The sequence below is a fragment of the Esox lucius genome, chromosome 14, assembly GCF_011004845.1.
Source record: "Esox lucius isolate fEsoLuc1 chromosome 14, fEsoLuc1.pri, whole genome shotgun sequence".
In the NCBI taxonomy this organism is placed as follows: domain Eukaryota; kingdom Metazoa; phylum Chordata; class Actinopteri; order Esociformes; family Esocidae; genus Esox; species Esox lucius.
In genome coordinates this window covers 15237337-15256746 of record NC_047582.1, presented here as the reverse complement: position 1 = coordinate 15256746, position 19410 = coordinate 15237337, and the positions used below count along the sequence as shown (strand labels likewise).

The 19410-nt window shown below is 43.3% G+C and overlaps 1 protein-coding gene across 5 annotated transcripts in view; it reads left to right on the top strand.

Annotated features, from left to right (window-relative positions):
• Positions 1 to 4620, top strand: part of si:ch211-127i16.2 (probable flavin-containing monoamine oxidase A) — a 35062-nt gene extending 30442 nt beyond the window's left edge. For 3 of the 5 annotated variants that reach the window (XM_010893923.3, XM_010893922.3, XM_010893921.3), the window contains exons 11-12: positions 2320 to 2420; positions 4158 to 4620. In XM_010893923.3, the coding sequence (XP_010892225.2) occupies positions 2320 to 2420; positions 4158 to 4482 (426 nt within the window). In that variant the 3' untranslated portion in view covers positions 4483 to 4620. Of the gene's footprint in view, positions 1 to 2319; positions 2421 to 4103 lie in introns of all 5 variants that reach the window. The other 2 variants (XM_010893924.3, XM_020053043.3) reach the window with 2 other exon arrangements.
• Positions 4621 to 19410: the final 14790 nt, after the last annotated feature.

Genomic DNA, 19410 nt, shown 5'->3' with positions numbered 1-19410 from the left:
GGAAGAGACAATACAGAGAGATGTCAGAAAGTATATGATACAAATTATATGATACAGTGAAAACTGAGAGGAAGGGAGTGGGCAGATGGATATATAGCCAACACAGTGGGAAATAAATTGGCCACCCCGAAGAGATACGGGGGTTAAGACATCATATTAAAGTGAAAAGCACCATCATGTTACAGAGAAAAGCAGCTCAAAGGGTCAATCTGGTTAATTCGTATGTGGAGTTCTGAATTAATGAAATGTAGCCATTGATTCTTAAATATAGCTCACATAAATGCCTGAGGTCTTAATAGTGGTACCCTATTAGAATTCAAAATATTAGCGTTGTAAACAGAGTAAATGTAAACCAACACCTTACAGACCATGGTTTAAACTATCATTATTGATGGTCAGGCCTTTCCTCTGTAGCTCTATATATGGAGTTGAAAGTGTTTCTGTTTCTCCAGCCCTATCACTCAGCTTTTTACCGTAACAGGAGAGGGGAGAACATTTTAAATGATGATTGCCACTTCAATATTACAGAGAAAAACATTAACTATAATATTGTTTCATAGGAAATAATGGTTTCCAGTGATGTTGCATTTCAAAAGGCAATGTAAATGAATGTAAACACTTGAACATCATGTTGTAGTTGTGTTTGTTGTACTGTAGGACTGTGTTCTACTGTTGGTTTGTTGGACTAGATGTTCTATAGTGTTATTGGGCTTTGTGGTCTGCTGTTGGGTTGTAGTACAGTGTGTTATTCACACAGTGGTGATGTAGTGGTGTTGTAGGACTGTGTATTCTACGTGTTCTACTGTAGTGTTGTAGGACTGTGTGTTCTACATGTGATCTACTGTAGTGTTGTAGGACTGTGTAATCTACATGTGTTCTTCTCTAGTGTTTTAGGACTGTGTGTTTTACATGTGTTCTACTGTAGTGTTGTAGGACTGTGTAATCTACATGTGTTCTTCTCTAGTGTTTTAGGACTGTGTGTTTTACATGTGTTCTACTGTAGTGTTGTAGGACTGTGTATTCTACATGTGTTCTACTGTAGTGTTGTAGGACTGTGTGTTCTACATGTGTTCTACTGTAGTGTTGTAGGACTGTGTGTTCTACATGTGATCTACTGTAGTGTTTTAGGACTGTGTGTTCTACAGTAGTTTTTTGCTGTGGGACTGTGTGTTCCACATGTGTTCTACTGTAGTGTTTTAGGACTGTGTGTTCTACATGTGTTCTACAGTAGTGTTGTAGGACTGTGAGTTATTCACACAGTGGTGATGTACTGGTGTGGTAGGATTGTGTGTTCTACATGTGTTCTTACTGTTGTGTTTTAGGATTGTGTGTTCTACATGTGTTCTTCTGTAGTTTCTAGGGCTGTGTGTTCTACGTGTTCTTACTGTAGTGTTGTAGCACTGTGTGTTCATCATCTGTTCTTCTCTAGTGTTGTAGGACTGTGTGTTCTACATGTGTTCTACAGTAGTGTTGTAGGACTGTGTGTTCTACATGTGTTCTACAGTAGTGTTGTAGGACTGTGTGTTCTACATGTGTTCTACAGTAGTGTTGTAGGACTGTGTGTTCTACATGTGATCTACTGTAGTGTTGTAGGACTGTGTGTTCTACATGTGTTCTACTGTAGTGTTGTAGGACTGTGTGTTTTACATGTGTTCTACTGTAGTGTTGTAGGACTGTGTGTTCTACATGTGTTCTACTGTAGTGTTGTAGGACTGTGTGTTCTACATGTGATCTACTGTAGTGTTGTAGGACTGTGTGTTCTACATGTGTTCTACTGTAGTGTTGTAGGACTGTGTGTTTTACATGTGTTCTACTGTAGTGTTGTAGGACTGTGTGTTTTACATGTGTTCTACTGTAGTGTTGTAGGACTGTGTGTTCTACATGTGTTCTACTGTAGTGTTGTAGGACTGTGTGTTTTACATGTGTTCTACTGTAGTGTTGTAGGACTGTGTGTTCTACATGTGTTCTACTGTAGTGTTGTAGGACTGTGTGTTCTACATGTGTTCTACTGTAGTGTTGTAGGACTGTGTGTTTTACATGTGTTCTACTGTAGTGTTGTAGGACTGTGTGTTCTACATGTGTTCTACTGTAGTGTTGTAGGACTGTGTGTTCTACATGTGTTCTACTGTAGTGTTGTAGGACTGTGTGTTTTACTGTAGTGTTGTAGGACTGTGTTCATCATCTGTTCTTCTCTAGTGTTGTAGGACTATGTGTTCTACATGTATTCTAAAGTAGTGTTGTAGGACTGTGTGTTCTACATGTGATCTACTGTAGGACTGTGGGACTGTGTGTTTTAGATGTGAACTGTGTTTTCTGCAGGACTGGGCTTTGGAGCAGTACAGCGGGGGCTGTCCTGTTAATGTCATGGCACCGGGCCTGCTGACATATCACCACCCCAGTCTCCGCAAGCCCTGTGGCAGGTAATAAACTCTGCTGACCTGCTGCTGTTCTCAACCTCCGCTGTACTGCCTTCCATCCCGCCATAGTCAGCTCCATCCTACCAGCATGCAGCATCACTACCAGATTTACCTTGTCTACGTTTACCAATGACAGCACTTCCATTTGTGTACAAGCCATATGTTGTGTGCTCTTTCCCTCCACATAACACACTCACACAATCAGCCTTTACATCTCCCGTGTGCCCCTGTAAAATAGCAGCACCTGCCAGCCCCTGAGCAACGAGCTGAACTAAAAGGAGAGCAATATGAGTGATTACACTTTCACTCGGAGACATTAGTCGAGGCCCAAAGAAAATGTATGAGGGGTCGAAGGGGACAGAGAAAACGGTCACATAATCAATGTGTAATGGCCTGCTAGGAGATGCACACAGCTGAACAGATGCTCATCCATGGACGAGAGTGATGAAGAGGGGGGGAAAAAACCAGTGGAGAGGTAGAGAGGGAGAGGGACAGAGGGTAAGATGGAGGCGAGGAGGAGGAGTGGGAGAGACAGAGAGTGCAAAAGGGATAAGGGAGAGAAAAAGAAAAGCGAGAAGAGACTGGGATGAAGACGGACCGAGACGTCCAAGCAAGTAATGCATTTCCATAATGGCATTAAGTCCGTGGGGACCGCGGGGAGCTCATTACGTAAGGTGGGCAGCCGCAGATTCAGTGCAGCAGACCTCATCCACGTTTTCCCTCTCCCGTGATGTGAAATGGATCCCCAAGCAGATGATCTGACCTTGGCATACATTAAGAACGTGTAGGGACACAAGCAGTAAGACACATGTAGGAGCCCAGGAGAATCTGTGGATTACCCCATGTTTTCATCACATCTCTCATCCAGAGGTGCTATAAGATCAGTGAATAATTATGGGAGATGATAAATAATGTAACAAAAAGTAATTACTTGAAATAGCTCCCCGGTGATTAGAAGCCCTAGCCGGTAGATTCTGTATTTTAAATACACGGTTGTTCACCGTCTGCTTCTGTGCTGGATCGTTCTAGCCTTTTGCGTTAACTGTGTCAATTGGTGCCGAGGCTGAACAGCCCACCGCACAAACACCTTCCACCCACATGTGGTCTGTATGGAGGGAGTGACAGGGAAACCATACAGTTAGTGAATGTCATAGTGGGTAAAGTGACCCCAAGGGCTTCATGCATAAGTAAGCCTACGCATCCATAATGCACGCAGAGTAAACACTTCGCTCCGTCTCTTTAAAAGGGAGTTTACCCCAATAACATATTTCGAAAAACATCTGGACAGTGTGTTTCAATTACAGATGTCAGTCAACAAAGCTGCGAGTCTAACCTTCTGTCTTCGGAGTCCTGTAATAGCACCTAATTACCTTTAGATTGAGGTGTGAGGTGCCCTTTACTTGTCAAGGGTTTAGTGTTGCAACAAATCAGTACTAAAATACATCCATCCCGGTGAAGATGTTCTTTTGGATATAAAAACCCAATTCCCCATGTCTTTGTTTCTAGTGTGTTCTGTATGTTCTGTTCGGGGCATACTGTTAGTAGAGGTGTCATTTATCATTATCACTCAATTTTATGTTAAAGATAATAACTTCTTGTTTCAAGGAAGCAAATAAATGGTATTTCCATTGACATCTGTTCCTATTAAGCACTGACATTAAAAATGATGCATTATTAACATTTCAGTGTGAAGACAGGTAGCAGGGAATGAGGACTGTGTTCGTGAACTCTCCTTTCCAGGATCCACTGGGCTGGCACGGAGACGGCCACCCAGTGGTGTGGCTACATGGATGGGGCAATTCAGTCGGCTCAGAGGGTAGCCCTGGAGGTTCTAGCCAGGCTGTGCCCTTCCACCCTGACCCAAAAGGAGCAGGAGGCTGTACAGGCTGCCCAGAACCATGAGTCTGGACCATGCCGGCCCACACCGTCCAAGTCCCGTGTGCACAGGGCTCTGATCATCACCACGCTCACCGTGGCCGCCGCTGTCCTATTGGCTAAGCCACAGGTCTGTCGATATTGGATTGGGCAGGCCTGGGACGTAGTGATGTTTGTTTTGTGTCAGTAACCCTCTGTAGTTTAGCTGGTAGAGCATGGTGCTTACAAGGCCAGGATAATGGGTTAGATTTGCTGGAACACCATGTGTAAAATGTATGCATGCATGACTAAGTCGCTTTGGATTAAAGCAGCCACTGTCAGATATGTATGTTGTATAATGTATATTCTCTATAGTAACACTGCCTGGAGGACGTTTTCCATTTAAAAACATGTAACGCTTGTACGGTATAATGTGGAGATAAACATCTATGTGGGGGAAAAAAGCCTTTTACTTTTGACTGTATTGTAATGTTAGAGCTCATTCTGGAGGAGGCATTCACGGTAAATGCTGCATGTATTGATTCAATTTGAAACGTTCAATCGCACAATAGATTATTACAGATTAAATTGATCCCTTTTTATTTTATTACTCCCATTTTTACCCCGCGACTAAGCAAGGTAAGCCTTGTGTGATACCATCCCAGATGGAGCAGAGCCAAACTGCACTGCCACATTCAAGGCTCCCAGGCTTTTCCGATGCCCATGAGGCTTCCATCTCCTGGCTGCAATGACGAAGCTGTACTGAGAGGCAGTGACTTTGCCAGGTTGCCAATCAGGAGCCTCAAATAATGACATTCTTATGAAGATTTCTTTTTTAAATGTATGAACATTCCCCACAGTCGTGTAAGGCCATTTTTCAAATTATTTCACAATATTAGCTCTTTGCTTTTCGAACAAATCAAATTATAGTTATCGTCCTCTGCGTTATTCCATTAAAGAATACTGAAATTCTGGAAGGCTATCAAGATGAATACTGTGTCCAATTAAATTGACATGGATTCAACTCTCAAATAGCATGGATGGTACAGGACAATTCAATTCCTATTCTAATACCACAGTTTGTCATCATTCTTAGAATATTCCACTTTTCAATATGCAGCAGGTAACAAAAAATGAGATTTTTTTTAAACGCTGTATTTTCTATTTGTATAAATAGATTGCCATAGAATGCCATAATCTCTGAGCTTTTCAGTCCATGCCTTCTCCAATTCCAGGGTATGGTGCTCATTTTAAAACTGGTCTTGACTAGGTTTTGAAAAGCCCATTCACTGTAAGATATGCTAGGTTTTTCCTAAGGAGCAGCAAAGACTTGCTAGCGCAGCTTTGGAGTTTCGCCCGGCAGTGCTTACTCACTCTTAAAACGCACACATGCACCGCCCACCCTCCTACACACACACACACACGCATGCACACAAAACACACCTACACACTTGGATGAATGTGAGATGGATGAGCCAGTCATACCATGATAACGTCCCAGTGAAAGTGATTTAATCGCTATCGCTTGATTGCACTGTTGATGAAAAAGCTTTTTGTCAGGTCCCGGCTCTCTGCTAGGGGTATCTCTCCCATCCAGCGGCCATTGGACGGAGGCATTGGGTATCCATCGGTGCCATGACTCGTTGTTTGTCTTTGTTATCACTGGCTTGCAGTGGATCAAACGCTCGTTCTCCCTGGTTTCGTTTAAACCAGTCCAGATGAAATCAAGGCCAGCGGCGCCACATCTCTTTGTATGTGTCCCCTTCGGGGCCTCCAAGGGCCAGCAGACAGAACCGATTGGTCACCGATTCGGACACTTTGGACAGGGGCCACAGGACAAATGGGTCCCTTGTGGGTCGGAATTTATAAAGGCACATCATGTCAATGTGAAGTTGTGGCCCTGGTATCGAATCCCCCTTGATATAATGCCAACACGCTCACACAGAGATCTAAGGAAAACAGATTGTAAGGGTGTCTGGGTAGGGCCCTCTCACAGTACAGTATATGTCATCAGCAGCTTAAGGCATGCATGGGCTAATGTGCCATCTGGGGGATTGGCAGCGGCATCGTGCCGTTAGCTGCTTTTTTGTGGTCATTTAACACAAAGCGATGACTCTGTTCTGGGTGCATCTCTGCCAAGTGACTGGCAGTTTTTTAATGCTTTAATGTAAAAGAGATGGACGGGAAAAGGAGCCAGGATCAGGTTGTGTCTGTCTGTCTGATGCATGGTAACGCTAAGGATCATCAGGGTATTAAAGTCTGTGCTTTGAAAATGAAGGCTGTTCTTGCCCGCTACTATGAAATGCGGCGTGTTAAGTTTTAAAATATTTCTACTTACAATATTGTAATTGCAAGATCTGCTAAAAGCGAAATGTACGCTGTGTTTTCAGACAGTCACCAGAGCATTACAGTTAGCTTGGGGGACAGCACTGTATTATAGTCATTAACTTGTGGAACCATAACAATCAGCATTAAAACCGTCTAAAGGAGATACAGGAAATCTAAATGTGCAATTAAATTGTAGAAATATAGCGATGATGACGAGGTCCACAGACTTTTTCGTATATATGGTGTTTCTTCCAATTAGTTTCAGTGTAAGTAAACGCCCAACCCATGCCGTATCTGCAGTGTTTTGCATTCATTTTCGGTTTTGTATCTAGACCGCAACCTCTCAATTGCCTTGCTGCCTTTTATTTATTTATTTTTTTATCAAAACACCCCCAAATGTATTGCAGTGTGAGCAGCTGACTGACGTTATCCATATGAAAGAAATTGCTATTTTTCTACATTGCACAATGAAAAGTAAAGTGAGATGGATTCAAAGAAGCACTTAGCCTGAGTATGTCAGAGAGGTCTTTGAAGGTAATGTGATACTGCGAGGAAGTGCCATTTCCCAGTGACAATCCATATATTGTAAATGCCTGGGCAGGATGGGGTGGGGATGGAGACCATGCAGGTACTGAAGCTTTCAATCACTCCTCCCACCGTAAGAGAAGTCAGTGGCACGGCTAGCTTGTTTGAAGGGTTTGATGTCCCTACACACAGCTAGGCAGGGAGAGACATGTCTCCATGCATCACAACCTATGTTAGTAATGTCCAGGTAAATAGGACGTGCACATTGCAGCATGAAAAAGGCAATTAATAGTTAAGAGCCGACCCCCATGGGACTGTTGTGACTGAAGATGGCTTGTTTCACAATTTCCTCCCCCTCTATGAGGCTCCTCTTTGCCTCTTTTTTTTTCCTCTGTGGTTAGAGAGACAACAACTGCCTCAGCATGTTGCTGTGGGCATTGATATGGAAGGCAGAGGGAACTTTACAGACATGGCAGTGGCTGACATGAAAGGGAGGCAGGTACAGCAATTCCTTCATTGCTAATTACGACCCTGTCATCTTTACCTGACTTGAGGCGCATGAGAAGCATGATAGGGTTTTGTGACTCAAGGAGCATGAGAAGTAATATATGACCTTTACAAAAAAATTCAGGTATATGAGAAATCAATGTGGGCGGACAAGCTGTAAATTGGAAAGTAATCATTTTCAGTGTTTTTAACTTTGGCCTAATCAAGTAGAACAGAAAGGACTAGACGTTCTAGTTGTTTCTTAAGTACTGTATTTACATGAACAGTCTTGATTGGCTTTATGCAGTACATCTGAAAAGTATTCAGACCCCTTCACTTTTTCCATATTTTGTTACAGTACAGCCTTATTCTAAAATGTATTAAATCGATTTTTTTCTCTATCAATTGATAAAAAATGCCCCATAATTATGAAGCAGAAAAAGGGTTTTGTTAGAACTGTTTGCAAACGTATTAAATAAACAGAAATATCACATATACATAAGTATACAGACTCTGTATCCTCAGTACTTTTTGCACCTTCAGCAGCTCCTTCAGCAGCAGTTACAGCCTCCAGTGTTCTTTGGAATGATGCTAAAAGCTTGACATACCTGTATTTGGGGAGTTTCTCCCATTCTGCTCTACAGATCCTCTCAAACTCTGTCAGATTGGATTGGAAATGTTGCTGCACAGCCATTTTCAGGTCTTTCCAGAGATATTCAAGTCCGGGCTCTGGCTGTGCCACTCAAGGATAATCACAGACTAGTACACACTCAAGGCACTGCATTGCTTAAAATTGTTGTGTTATTTGGAGCAGGTTTTTATCTGTCTGTACATTCCTCCATTCATCTTCCACTCAATTCTGAATAGTCTCACATTGACGGTCGCCGAAAAATATCGCCACAACATTATGATGCCACCACCAAGCATCACCATAGGGACGGTATTGGCCAGGTAATGAGGGTGCCTGGTTTCATCCTGATGTGACGCTGGGCATTCAGGCCAAATAGTTCAATCTTTATTTCATCAGACCAGAGAATCATGGTGTGAGAGTCCTGAGGTGAATATAAATCCCCATGTGTTATGTTCCTTTTACTAAGGAGTGGCTCCTGTTTGGCCACTCTACCATAAAAGCTTGATTGGGGTGTTGGAGAGGTCGTCCTTATAGAAGGGTCTCCCATCTCCACACAGGATGTCTGGAGTACCGTCAGAGTGACCATCGGGTTCTTGGTCACCTCACTGACCAAAGCCCTTCTCCTCCGATTGCTCAGTTTGTCCGTGTGGCTATCTATAGGAAGAGTGGTGGTGCCTTAAACTCTTTGCTAGACTCCGCTGTGTTCTTGGGGTCCTTCAATCCTGCAGAATTTCTTTGCTACCCTTCCCCCAGATGTGTACCTCGACACAATCCTGTGTCTGAGCTCTACATTGCTACATTGTATGTATTTTTGTGTCTAAGCACTGAGGGGGTGGCCTTTGCTAGTGTAAAAACTAAATACAGACTGGTCTAAATCCCTTAGCATCATCTCTTTTTGTTTTGACTCAACTGTGATGTTTTTGTGTAATCTAAATCTAATGCGTCCACACGGGAAAGAAATGTGACAGAATATTTTCCCAGTGTCAATTTGGATTTTGTACAATGCCCTGACTTAAAAAAAGCAAACACTAGTGTATTTTCCTACCGTTGGACATCTTCACTCAGGGGACCTTCCATTATAGTGTGGTCTGGATCCTGGTCAACACAGGGGATATAAATCCCCATGTGTTATTCAATCTGCATGGTTTTTCTAACACTGCTCTGTGCCACACTAACTGGATAGAGACAGTGAGAGATAGAGACGGAGAGGGTTGTAGAGCCAGAAAAGAGAGTGTTAGAGCCAGAGAGATAGAAACAGAGAGAGAGATGGGGGAAGAAAGAAAACGCTACACGGAACTCCGGGCAGATTTACCATCTGGACTTCAGAGCTGACAGCTTGACACGTTCCAAGAGCAGCGAAACACGGGAACAAATTCACAAACTTGGCCCCCTCTTTAGCAAAGCGATGCTGTGTTACGTGGAGCGTAATTAGTGGGCGTTTGCAGTGAAGCGGTTCCCATGGTGAGTCACCATGTGCTGTATACGGTTGAACGTAGATAAAGGCTTCACTCTCCATATTAGTGAAACAAATGACAATATGACTGGATCATTACAGGGAGTGTTGTAAATAAGACGGATTCAATCAGGCATGTACACAGACAGAACAGACATGCAAATGCATGTAATACTACCAATTCTGACATCTAGGTCATCTGCTAGTTAGCAGGTTTAGCAGGTTTATTTAAAACGTGACACCCATGGCACCGTTTGGGTAATCAATGGGCAAGATGGGTATGGGCTACCCCACATCAGCCCAAGCATCAGCTAGCATACACATAACCCCAAGGCTACATCAGTCCAACATGGATTGGCCTACACCAGTCCAACAGGGGTTAGCCTACACCAGCCCAACAATATGTGAATAGGAGATTCACTCATTGTGTCCACTAGTCTGTCCCAAACAGAAGTCACCTCTAAATGATTTTATTCCCCGCTCTCTCTATGTGAAATCCTGCATCTAGTGATGCCGAGTTGCTCAACCATATTTTTGACTTCATCCATTCCTCTTTTTCCAGACCATATCTGGAGAATTTCAACCATTCCTCACTTCACTCTTCAACATATTACCGACAATTTGTTGCATTCCCTCTGACATCAAAATGGCCAGAGTTTGTCTCCCATCTCAAAAATCCATCACATCGAAGCCTCTGAATACAAAAACACTTTCCAAAACATTATCTGACAACAGACACTATCCTATGTGTCACAGAATTTCTTCATACTGCCCAAGCTAACTCCTTCTTTTGTTATATATTTATATATACAGTATATATGTATATACAATCAACTCTAGAATTATTGGCACCCTTCATAAAAATTTGCTAAAATATATATTTTAATTTTTGGTACAAAATAAATTTTTCCTTTAGTAAGGAAGATTCCAAAAATATTGGCACCCCAACTGTCAGTATTTTGTGGAGCTTCCCCCTGGCGAGAATGACAGCCCACAGCCTCTTAGTGTGGTGCTTCAAAAGGTTGTGAAATACTTGTGGAGGGAAATACTTGTGGACCACTCTTCCATGCTGAACATGACCCATTCATTGAGATTCTTTGGTTTTCTCTTGTGAACTGTCCTTTTCAATTGAGACTTTTTATTTGGGTTCAAGTCTGGAGACTGACAGGGCTATTGCAAAACCTTGATTTTATGATGTTGCAACCATTTCATTATCAGTTTTGATGTGTGCTTCAGGGTCATTGTCTTGTGTCTTGTCTTATATGATCAAACCAAATATTCACTGATCAACCATAACATTATGACCACTGACAGGTGAAGTGAATAACAATTATGATCTTGTTCTCATGGCACCTGTCAGTAGGCGGGATATATTAAGCAGCATGTGAACATTCCGTAATCCGTAATTTTTATGGACAGAATTTCTAGGCACAGCCAAGGGCCGGAGGGTGTCAGGTTTGGGGACCACACGATTTTGTCTCTGCTCTTTTCGGATGATGTTGTCGTGTTGGCCCCTTCAAACCAGGACCTTCAGCATGCACTGGGACGGTTTGCAGCCAAATGTGAAGCGGTGGGGATGAAAATAAGTACCTCCAAATCCGAGGCCATGGTCCTCAGTCGGAAAAGGGTGGCTTGCCCACTTCAGGTTGGTGGAGAGTGCCTGCCTCAAGTGGAGGAGTTTAAGTATCTAGGGGTCTTGTTCACGAGTGAGAGAAGGATGGAACGGGAGATTGACAGATGGATCGGTGCAGCTTCTGCAGTAATGCGGTCGATGTATCGGTTTGTCGTGGTAAAGAAAGACTCGATTTACCGGTCAATCTACGTTCCTACTCTCACTTATGGTCATGAGCTTTGGGTCATGACCGAAAGGACAAGATCCCGGATACAGGCGGCCAAAATGAGCTCAGAGTAGAGCCGCTGCTCCTGCACATCGAGAGGGGTCAGCTGAGGTGGCTTGGGCATCTGTTACGGATGCCTCCTGGACACCTTCCCGGGAAGGTGTTCCTGGCTTGTCCCACCGGGAGGAGACCCCGGGGAAGACCTAGGACACGCTGGAGGGACTATGTCTCCCGGCTGGCCTGGGAACGCCTCGGTGTCCCCCTGGAAGAGCTGGAGGAAGTGTCTAGGGAGAGGGAAGTCTGGGCATCTCTGCTTAGACTGCTGCCCCTGCAACCTGGCCCCGGATAAGCGGAAGAAGATGGATGGATGGATGGATGGTGAACATTCTGTCATCAAAGTTGAGGTGTTAGAAGCAGGACAAATGGGCAAGTGTAAGGATCTGAGCAACTTTGACAAGGGTCAAATTGTGATGGCAGGATGACTGGGTCAGAGCATCTCCAAAACTGCAGCCCTTGTTGGGTGTTCCCGGTCTGCAGTGGTCAGTACCTAACAAAAGTGGTCCAAAGAAAAGCAGTGAACCGGCGACAGGGTCATGGGTGTCCGAGGCTCATTGATGCACATGGGGAGTGAAGGCTGGCCGCGTGGTCTGATCCAACAGATGAGCTACTGTAGCTCAAATTGCTGAATACGTTAATGCTGGTACTGATAATAAGGTGTCAGAACACACAGTGCATCGCAGTTTGTTGCATATGGGGCTGCATAGCCACAGACCAATCAGGGTGCCCATGCTGATCCTTGTCCACTGCTGAAAACGCCTACAATGGGCACGTGAGCATCAGAACTGGACCACGGAGCAATGGAAGAGAGGTTGGCCTAGTCTGATGAATCACGTTTCCTTTTACATCATGTGGATGGCCGAGGTGCGTGTGCGTCACTTACCTGGAGGACACATGGCACCAGGATGCACTATGGGAAGGAGGCAAGCCGGCGTAGGAAGTGTGATGCTTTGGGCAATGTTCTGCTGGGAAACCTTGGGTCCTGCCATTTACCACATATTTCAGATTGAAAGACATAATTAACATAGATAATCATGTATTTTAAAATATAAGTTAATTCTTTGAATGTATTTGGCCATATATTACATTTCCGTATCGGCATGGAGGTGGCGTCTCACTGTTGATTCTGATACAGTGTAAATTCCAAGATTCAACTGAACTTGTAGTTGCAAACTGTGATCTTTGGGCTCCTCTTTGTCTCTTACCAACCTCCACACTGTGTGGGGGCAATATGTGGATGCGCTCCCTTCCTGGCCACTTTTCAGCATTTCCGTGCTTTTAAGTTTCTTGAATATGGACCAGATTGTGCTTGCTTGGTTATTTCAACTCAGTACCTGTTTTTTTGTAGCCATTCCCCAATCTATGCAGCTCAACAGCTTTTTTTCTTATTTGAGTTGAGAGCACTTTGTTTTTACCCATGTATCAACATGGGTAAAAATGATAAAAGGATTTTACCTGTGTGTTACCTCATATTCATACCCCAATGAAACTGGAAATGGACATACAACATTTTTCCTAGATACTAAAAGCAATATCAAGAAAAAAAAAATCCCCAAAGAAGCAAATTCCTTTGGTTTTATTTATAGGATTCTTCAATGGTGCCAATAATTTTGACTCATATGTTATTGACAGAATACACTTTCCAGAAGATGAAACAATGCTTTTGCAGGAATGTTTTTTTCTATTAAAAGAATATTCAGCAATGTCTACAAACATAGAATATTAGAATCATACTGTATTATGTATTACCGATATTATATTAATGTACAGTGGGGAGAACAAGTATTTGATACACTGCCGATTTTGCAGGTTTTCCTACTTACAAAGCATGTAGAGGTCTGTAATTTTTATCATAGGTACACTTCAACTGTGAGAGACAGAATCTAAAATCCAGAAAATCACATTGTATGTTTTTTAAATAATTAATTTGCATTTTATTGCATGACATAAGTATTTGGTCACCTACCAACCAGTAAGAATTCCGGCTCTCGCAGACCTGTTAGTTTTTCTTTAAGAAGCTCTCCTGTTCTCCACTCGTTAACTGTATTAACTGCACCTGTTTGAACTCATTACCTGTATAAAAGACACGTGTACACACACTCAATCAAACCGACTCCAACTTCTCCACAACGGCCTAGACCAGAGAGCTGTGTAAAATTGTAGACCTGGACAAGGTTTGGATGGGCTACAGGACAATAGACAAGCAGCTTGGTGAGAAGGCATCTTGAACTTCTTCCAATTATTAGAAAATGGAAGAAGTTCAAGATGACGGTCAATCTCTCTCGGTCTGGGGCTCCATGCAAGATCTCACCTTGTGGGGCATCAATGATCATGAGGAAGGTGAGGGATCAGCCCAGAACTACACGGCAGGACCTGGTCAATGACCTGAAGAGTGCTGGGACCACAGTCTCAAAGAAAACCATTAGTAACACACTACGCCGTCATGGATTAAAATCCTGCAGCGCACGCAAGGTCCCCCTGCTCAAGCCAGCGCATGTCCAGGCCCGTCTGAAGTTTACCAATGACCATCTGGATGATCCAGAGGAGGCATGGGAGAAGGTCATGTGGTCTGATGAGACAAAAATAGAGCTTTTTGGTCTAAACTCCACTCGCCGTGTTTGGAGGAAGAAGAAGGATGAGTACAACCCCAAGAACACCATCCCAACCGTGAAGCATGGAGGTGGAAACATGGGGATGCTTTTCTGCAAAGGCGAAAGGACGACTGCACTGTATTGAGGGGAGGATGTATCGCGAGATCTTGGCCAACAACCTCCTTCCCTCAGTAAGAACATTGAACATGGGTCATGGCCAGCATGACAACGACTCGAAACACACAGCCAGGGCAACTAAGGAGTGGCTCCGTAAGAAGCATTTCAAGGTCCTGGAGTGGCCTAGCCATTCTCCAGACCTGAACCCAATAGAAAATCTTTGGAGGGAGCTGAAAGTCCGTATTGCCCAGCGACAGCCCCGAAACCTGAAGGATCTGGAGAAGGTCAGTATGGAGGAGTGGGCCAAAATCCCTGCTGCAGTGTGTGCAAACCTGGTCAAGAACTACAGGAAACGTATGATCTCTGTAATTGCAAACAAAGGTTTCTGTACCAAATACTTATGTCATGCAATAAAATGCAAATGTGTTACTTAAAAAGAATAAAATATGATTTTCTGGATTTTTGTTTTAGATTCTGTCACTCACAATTGAAGAGTACCTATGATAAAAAATTACAGATTTCTACATGCTGTAAGTGGGAAAACCTGCAAAATTGGCAGTGTATCAAATACTTGTTCTCCCCACTGTATATGCTCAGTTTCTTGAGAGGTGCCAATATATCTGCTTACTTCAACATAGTACACCGTCAGGTCCACCTCTCCACCCTCTCAGGACTGGACATCTGAGGCTCTGCACACATTTGGATTGCATCTTCCTTGGCAATCCATTCCTGCCAGGTGATGAGGATTTGTATCTGCTTCACAGGCCGGTGCCTCCTCGGGGCTTGCAGTGACCCACTGTTGGTTGGGCTTCCCACTGGTGCCATCAAAGCCCTGCAACTCTCCTGACACCCCAGTGGTGTGACCAGCTTCCTCTTGGCGCTAGGACAGCTAAACGCCTGTCTATTTTCTGAGAATTTCTGAATCCCTACTTTTTTTTTTATGTTTTGAGTATCTGAAAATCTCAGTGTGTACATTATAATAGGTGGGAATGACTTAATTGTCTTACTCATACAGTGTTAAGGGAGGTTGTCTATGATTACTTCAGTGGAAGTGAGGGGTGCCCTTGAATCGGTTCACTGTAACCAACAATGTTTTGCCCTCTCAAGAGAAATGCATACATCTATGGATTGGGGCCTAAATGGTTGTACCCAAACTAAAATATTTTCCTGAGATGGATGTATTTCATCACTCAGCTTTGACCTAATACAGTAGCTCGGTTGATCTATTGTACTTCAAACAATGTGTAGGCAGGTGGTTTAGGATTCAAACCGTCTAATTTATTCTTGAGAGGGAAAATGGGATTTATAGTGTCCTGCTAATAAAATGGTATTCCCACAATGGATTGGTCAAAACAAGCACCTAAATACAGTATGACCACAACACCGGTGTAGAATGCTGTTACAACCTTTTATCTACAAAACTTTCATATATCTTTAGGATGAATTAATTGGACATATGGTCTAGACCTATTGTAATAGATAATACAGGAAACAAGAATGTAGACAGGCAATAGAGCTCTACAGTATATCTATATGAGTGACTGTGTCCCACACACCACCACCTATTGTTATGTCGGGAATCTATCGACCCCAAAAATATTTTATGATTTTCTATTCAATTTCATATTTTGCTGAAATATTGTTTCAAGCAAAGGCAGGCACCACATTATAAGAAGACAAAACCGTTGACTTAATCAAGCCTGAGTATAACAGCAAAGCTGTCTTCCATATAATACAAAAAAGATTTAAAGGCTAATGAAATGGGATAATGTCTTACTGTGATGTGTGAAGAATCTAATACTTTACCTTAAATGCAGAACAAATCACATTATTGTGGGAGCACCTCCTCTAAGAGTGTGGATTAGGCAGTTTGAGAAGGTCTAAATCCTAAGCAACCTGCCTACCCATTGTTTGAAGTACAATAGACCAACAATTTAACAAAGCTACTGTAATAGGTCAAAGCTGTCTGGTAGAGCATGTCTGTATTAACCATTGTGCTGCTCTTGAATATACTATCTTTCTGGGGTTCAGACAAATCTATACTTTTCTCTTAAAACAATTTAAATGTAATCTGTAAATGAAGACTATTCATTTGGTGCGGAAATCACTTTGGAGCTTCAGTCCACATGGACTAGTTGCTCCTCAACTTCAGTAAACCCAGCTATCAAGGACTGACACTAAACAAATAAATGGATACTAAATGGATACATCCATGTTTTTCCTGGGCCTTCTACAGCTTGTTCCTAGCATACAGCTGTGCTGAGAAATGCATTTAAAAGCCTGGTTTGGGGTGCATTAGCCCCCCTGTGCCACCCCCAAGCACCATGCCACTGGAATGGCCTTGTCTGGCTAAGTTCTTCCACAATTATCCCACACATGGCTAGTTGTCCAGCATCCAGTTTGGAAGGTGATCAAATGGAGTTGTTAGTTTGGCACTGTTGATCAGAACACATGGATTAAAACTGAGGAGAGAATGTCTGTACTGGAATTTATTCTTGATCTTAGAAACAGCGTTCCTTTGATGTGTTTTTCTAATGCCAGCAAGCGTTCATTTGCACGCAGCAGTGAACGACGGAGACGCTGGGTACCCGCGAACTGGGGATTTAGCATTTGATTGATTTGTGGATGAGAGAACATCACTTCAACTTGCTGCGTTGTCTGTCCTTTCCGATAGTGAAATGTGGCTACTGTTTGCTTTCACCTAGCTTAGAGTACTAAACGTCGAGCAATCTGTGTATGCAGACTGAAGCTGTAATATTACATGACATTTAGCAAAAGAATAGCCTATATCATTGCAGGACATTGTGAGAATTTGCGGCAATATATTATACAAATAAAATGGTTGCACCTGCAAATGTTGTGATTTCAGTTCAGTGGACGCCATTTCAATTGCACTTGAAAGTGTTTCAAGTATTTAAGCGTGGTTTGTGAAAACAGTTGTCTGACTAACCTGTTGCTATTGACCGTGTCAAGTTATCTGGTATACTGGATAACAGTCTGACGTTTTGTGTGCATATCCGGTCAAGTTCATTTACGCAGATTAATTTACACTGGTGTTAGAAGCGGTGTTAAAGTGACTTAGATGTATTGTAGAAAGATACAAGCTTTTTACATTAACATTTTTACTCACAATTGTATAGTAGTAATCAAACTGTAATACAGTAAGACTGTGATAGTACGACCATGACTGAGATCTCATCTGCCATATGTTCTCTAAGGGACAGATTCCATTTGAATGCATTGCAGACTGGTCTCAACTTCCCTTTGACATGTGTGACAAAGATAATAATTGTTTATCTTATTTGGTACAAAAAGTAGGTATTTTCTATAACTTCCCTTCACTGAAGCTAGGAACGTAGAACAGTATACTATTGCTCTTATGCTCTTATCATGTCCACACCTGAACCGTCCACAGTCACAACTTTTAAAGTCAATAAGGGACGGAACATGTTCTGATGCACTACAGATGATAAAATCATGGTCCTCTTTCTCTGAATCACTATATACACTCTGTTCCACTAGGCTGACTGAATAGTAACAAATATATTTCAAGGTAAGCCCTTTGGCAACACATTGGATCTCTCAGGGGCCAGGCCCTACCTTCCAGTTGTGGGTGCAATGCACAAACGAGTGGGCAAATGCAGCTACCATGCATTGCCACCCCACAGAATATCTCCTAAACACAGTTTCATGCCACAGAGAGGGGAAAACCTAAAAGGAGGTCAGAGGCTTCTGGTGGCAGGCACATCTGTACCCAAAAGGGCTTTCAGATCTCCCATAGAGAAATACAGCAAAAAACCTAATGTTTTCCAAAAAGGGGAGGGCGGACTAACAGTGAGTTTGGAACCCGGAATCACTACTCATTGTCCAAGGCGACGCTACGAATGCGTACCATTGGTTTCAATACCATTTTGAATTGTTCCTATCCACCAGTTTAAACAATGCAGTGGCTTGTTGGGGTGAAAGGCCTTGTTTTGCTCACATGCCCGGGCTCATGTGTTTGTCATATTAAGATTCAACGTTGTTGCATGCAAAAACCTGAGCACAGGAAAGTAACAGATGGGCAAGTAGCTGGTTGACCGACTTCTAATAGATGCCAGCCAAAGGCACAATGTATATATCTACACTGATTAGCCAAAACATTATGACCATCTGCCTAATACACTGTTGGTCCTCCGCGTGCCACTGCGTTCCCCTGAAGGTGTCCTGTCGTATCTGGCACCAAGACGTTAACCGCAGATCCTTAAAGTCCTGGAAGGTGCGAGGTGTAGCTGCTGTGGAACCAAATTGTTGGCCCTGCACATCCCACAAATGCTCAGTCGGATTGAGATCTGGGAAATTTGGAGGCCAGGGCAACACCTTGAACTCCTCCTTGAACTCCTCATCATGTTCCTCAATCCATTCCAAAACAATGTGTGCTGTGTGGAATGGCACATTATCCTACTGAATGAGGCCACTGCCATCAGGATAACCATTGCCATGAAGAGATGTACCAGGTAACTGCACACACATACACGTGATGTTGAAGAAAACATGACTCATCGGACCGGATGACCTTCTTCCACAGCTCCAAGGTCCAGTTCCAACACTTGTATGGTCATTGTAGGCGCTTTCAATGGTGGACAGGGGTCATCATGGGCACTCTGACCGTTCTGTGGCAACACATTCCCATACACAGCAGGGTGTGATGCACAGTGTGTTGTGACACACTCCTCCAATAACCATCTTTAAATGTTTCAGTGAATTGTGCCACAGTAGGCCTTCAGACCAGATGGGATAGCCGTTTTGAGGTTCGTCCCTCCTCGGTCCACTGTCGGTAGGTACTCACCACTGCTGACCGGGTGCACCCCACAAGCCTTACAGTCTCAGAGATGCTCTGACCCATTTGTCTGGCCATAACAATTTGGCCCTTGTTGGGTCGCTGCCAATTTCTCCATGTTTTCCGGGAAAAGATGGACTTATTTCAGATATACGGAGGGCTGCCCTCACCAGATCTGGGTTTGGCAGATGAGAAGAGGCACATTGGCCCAATGTGGGCGGACTATGTGGGTCAAATAGGTTAGCCTGCATTGGGCCAACATGTAGGTGTGTTTGCAGGGTCAGAACTATATAT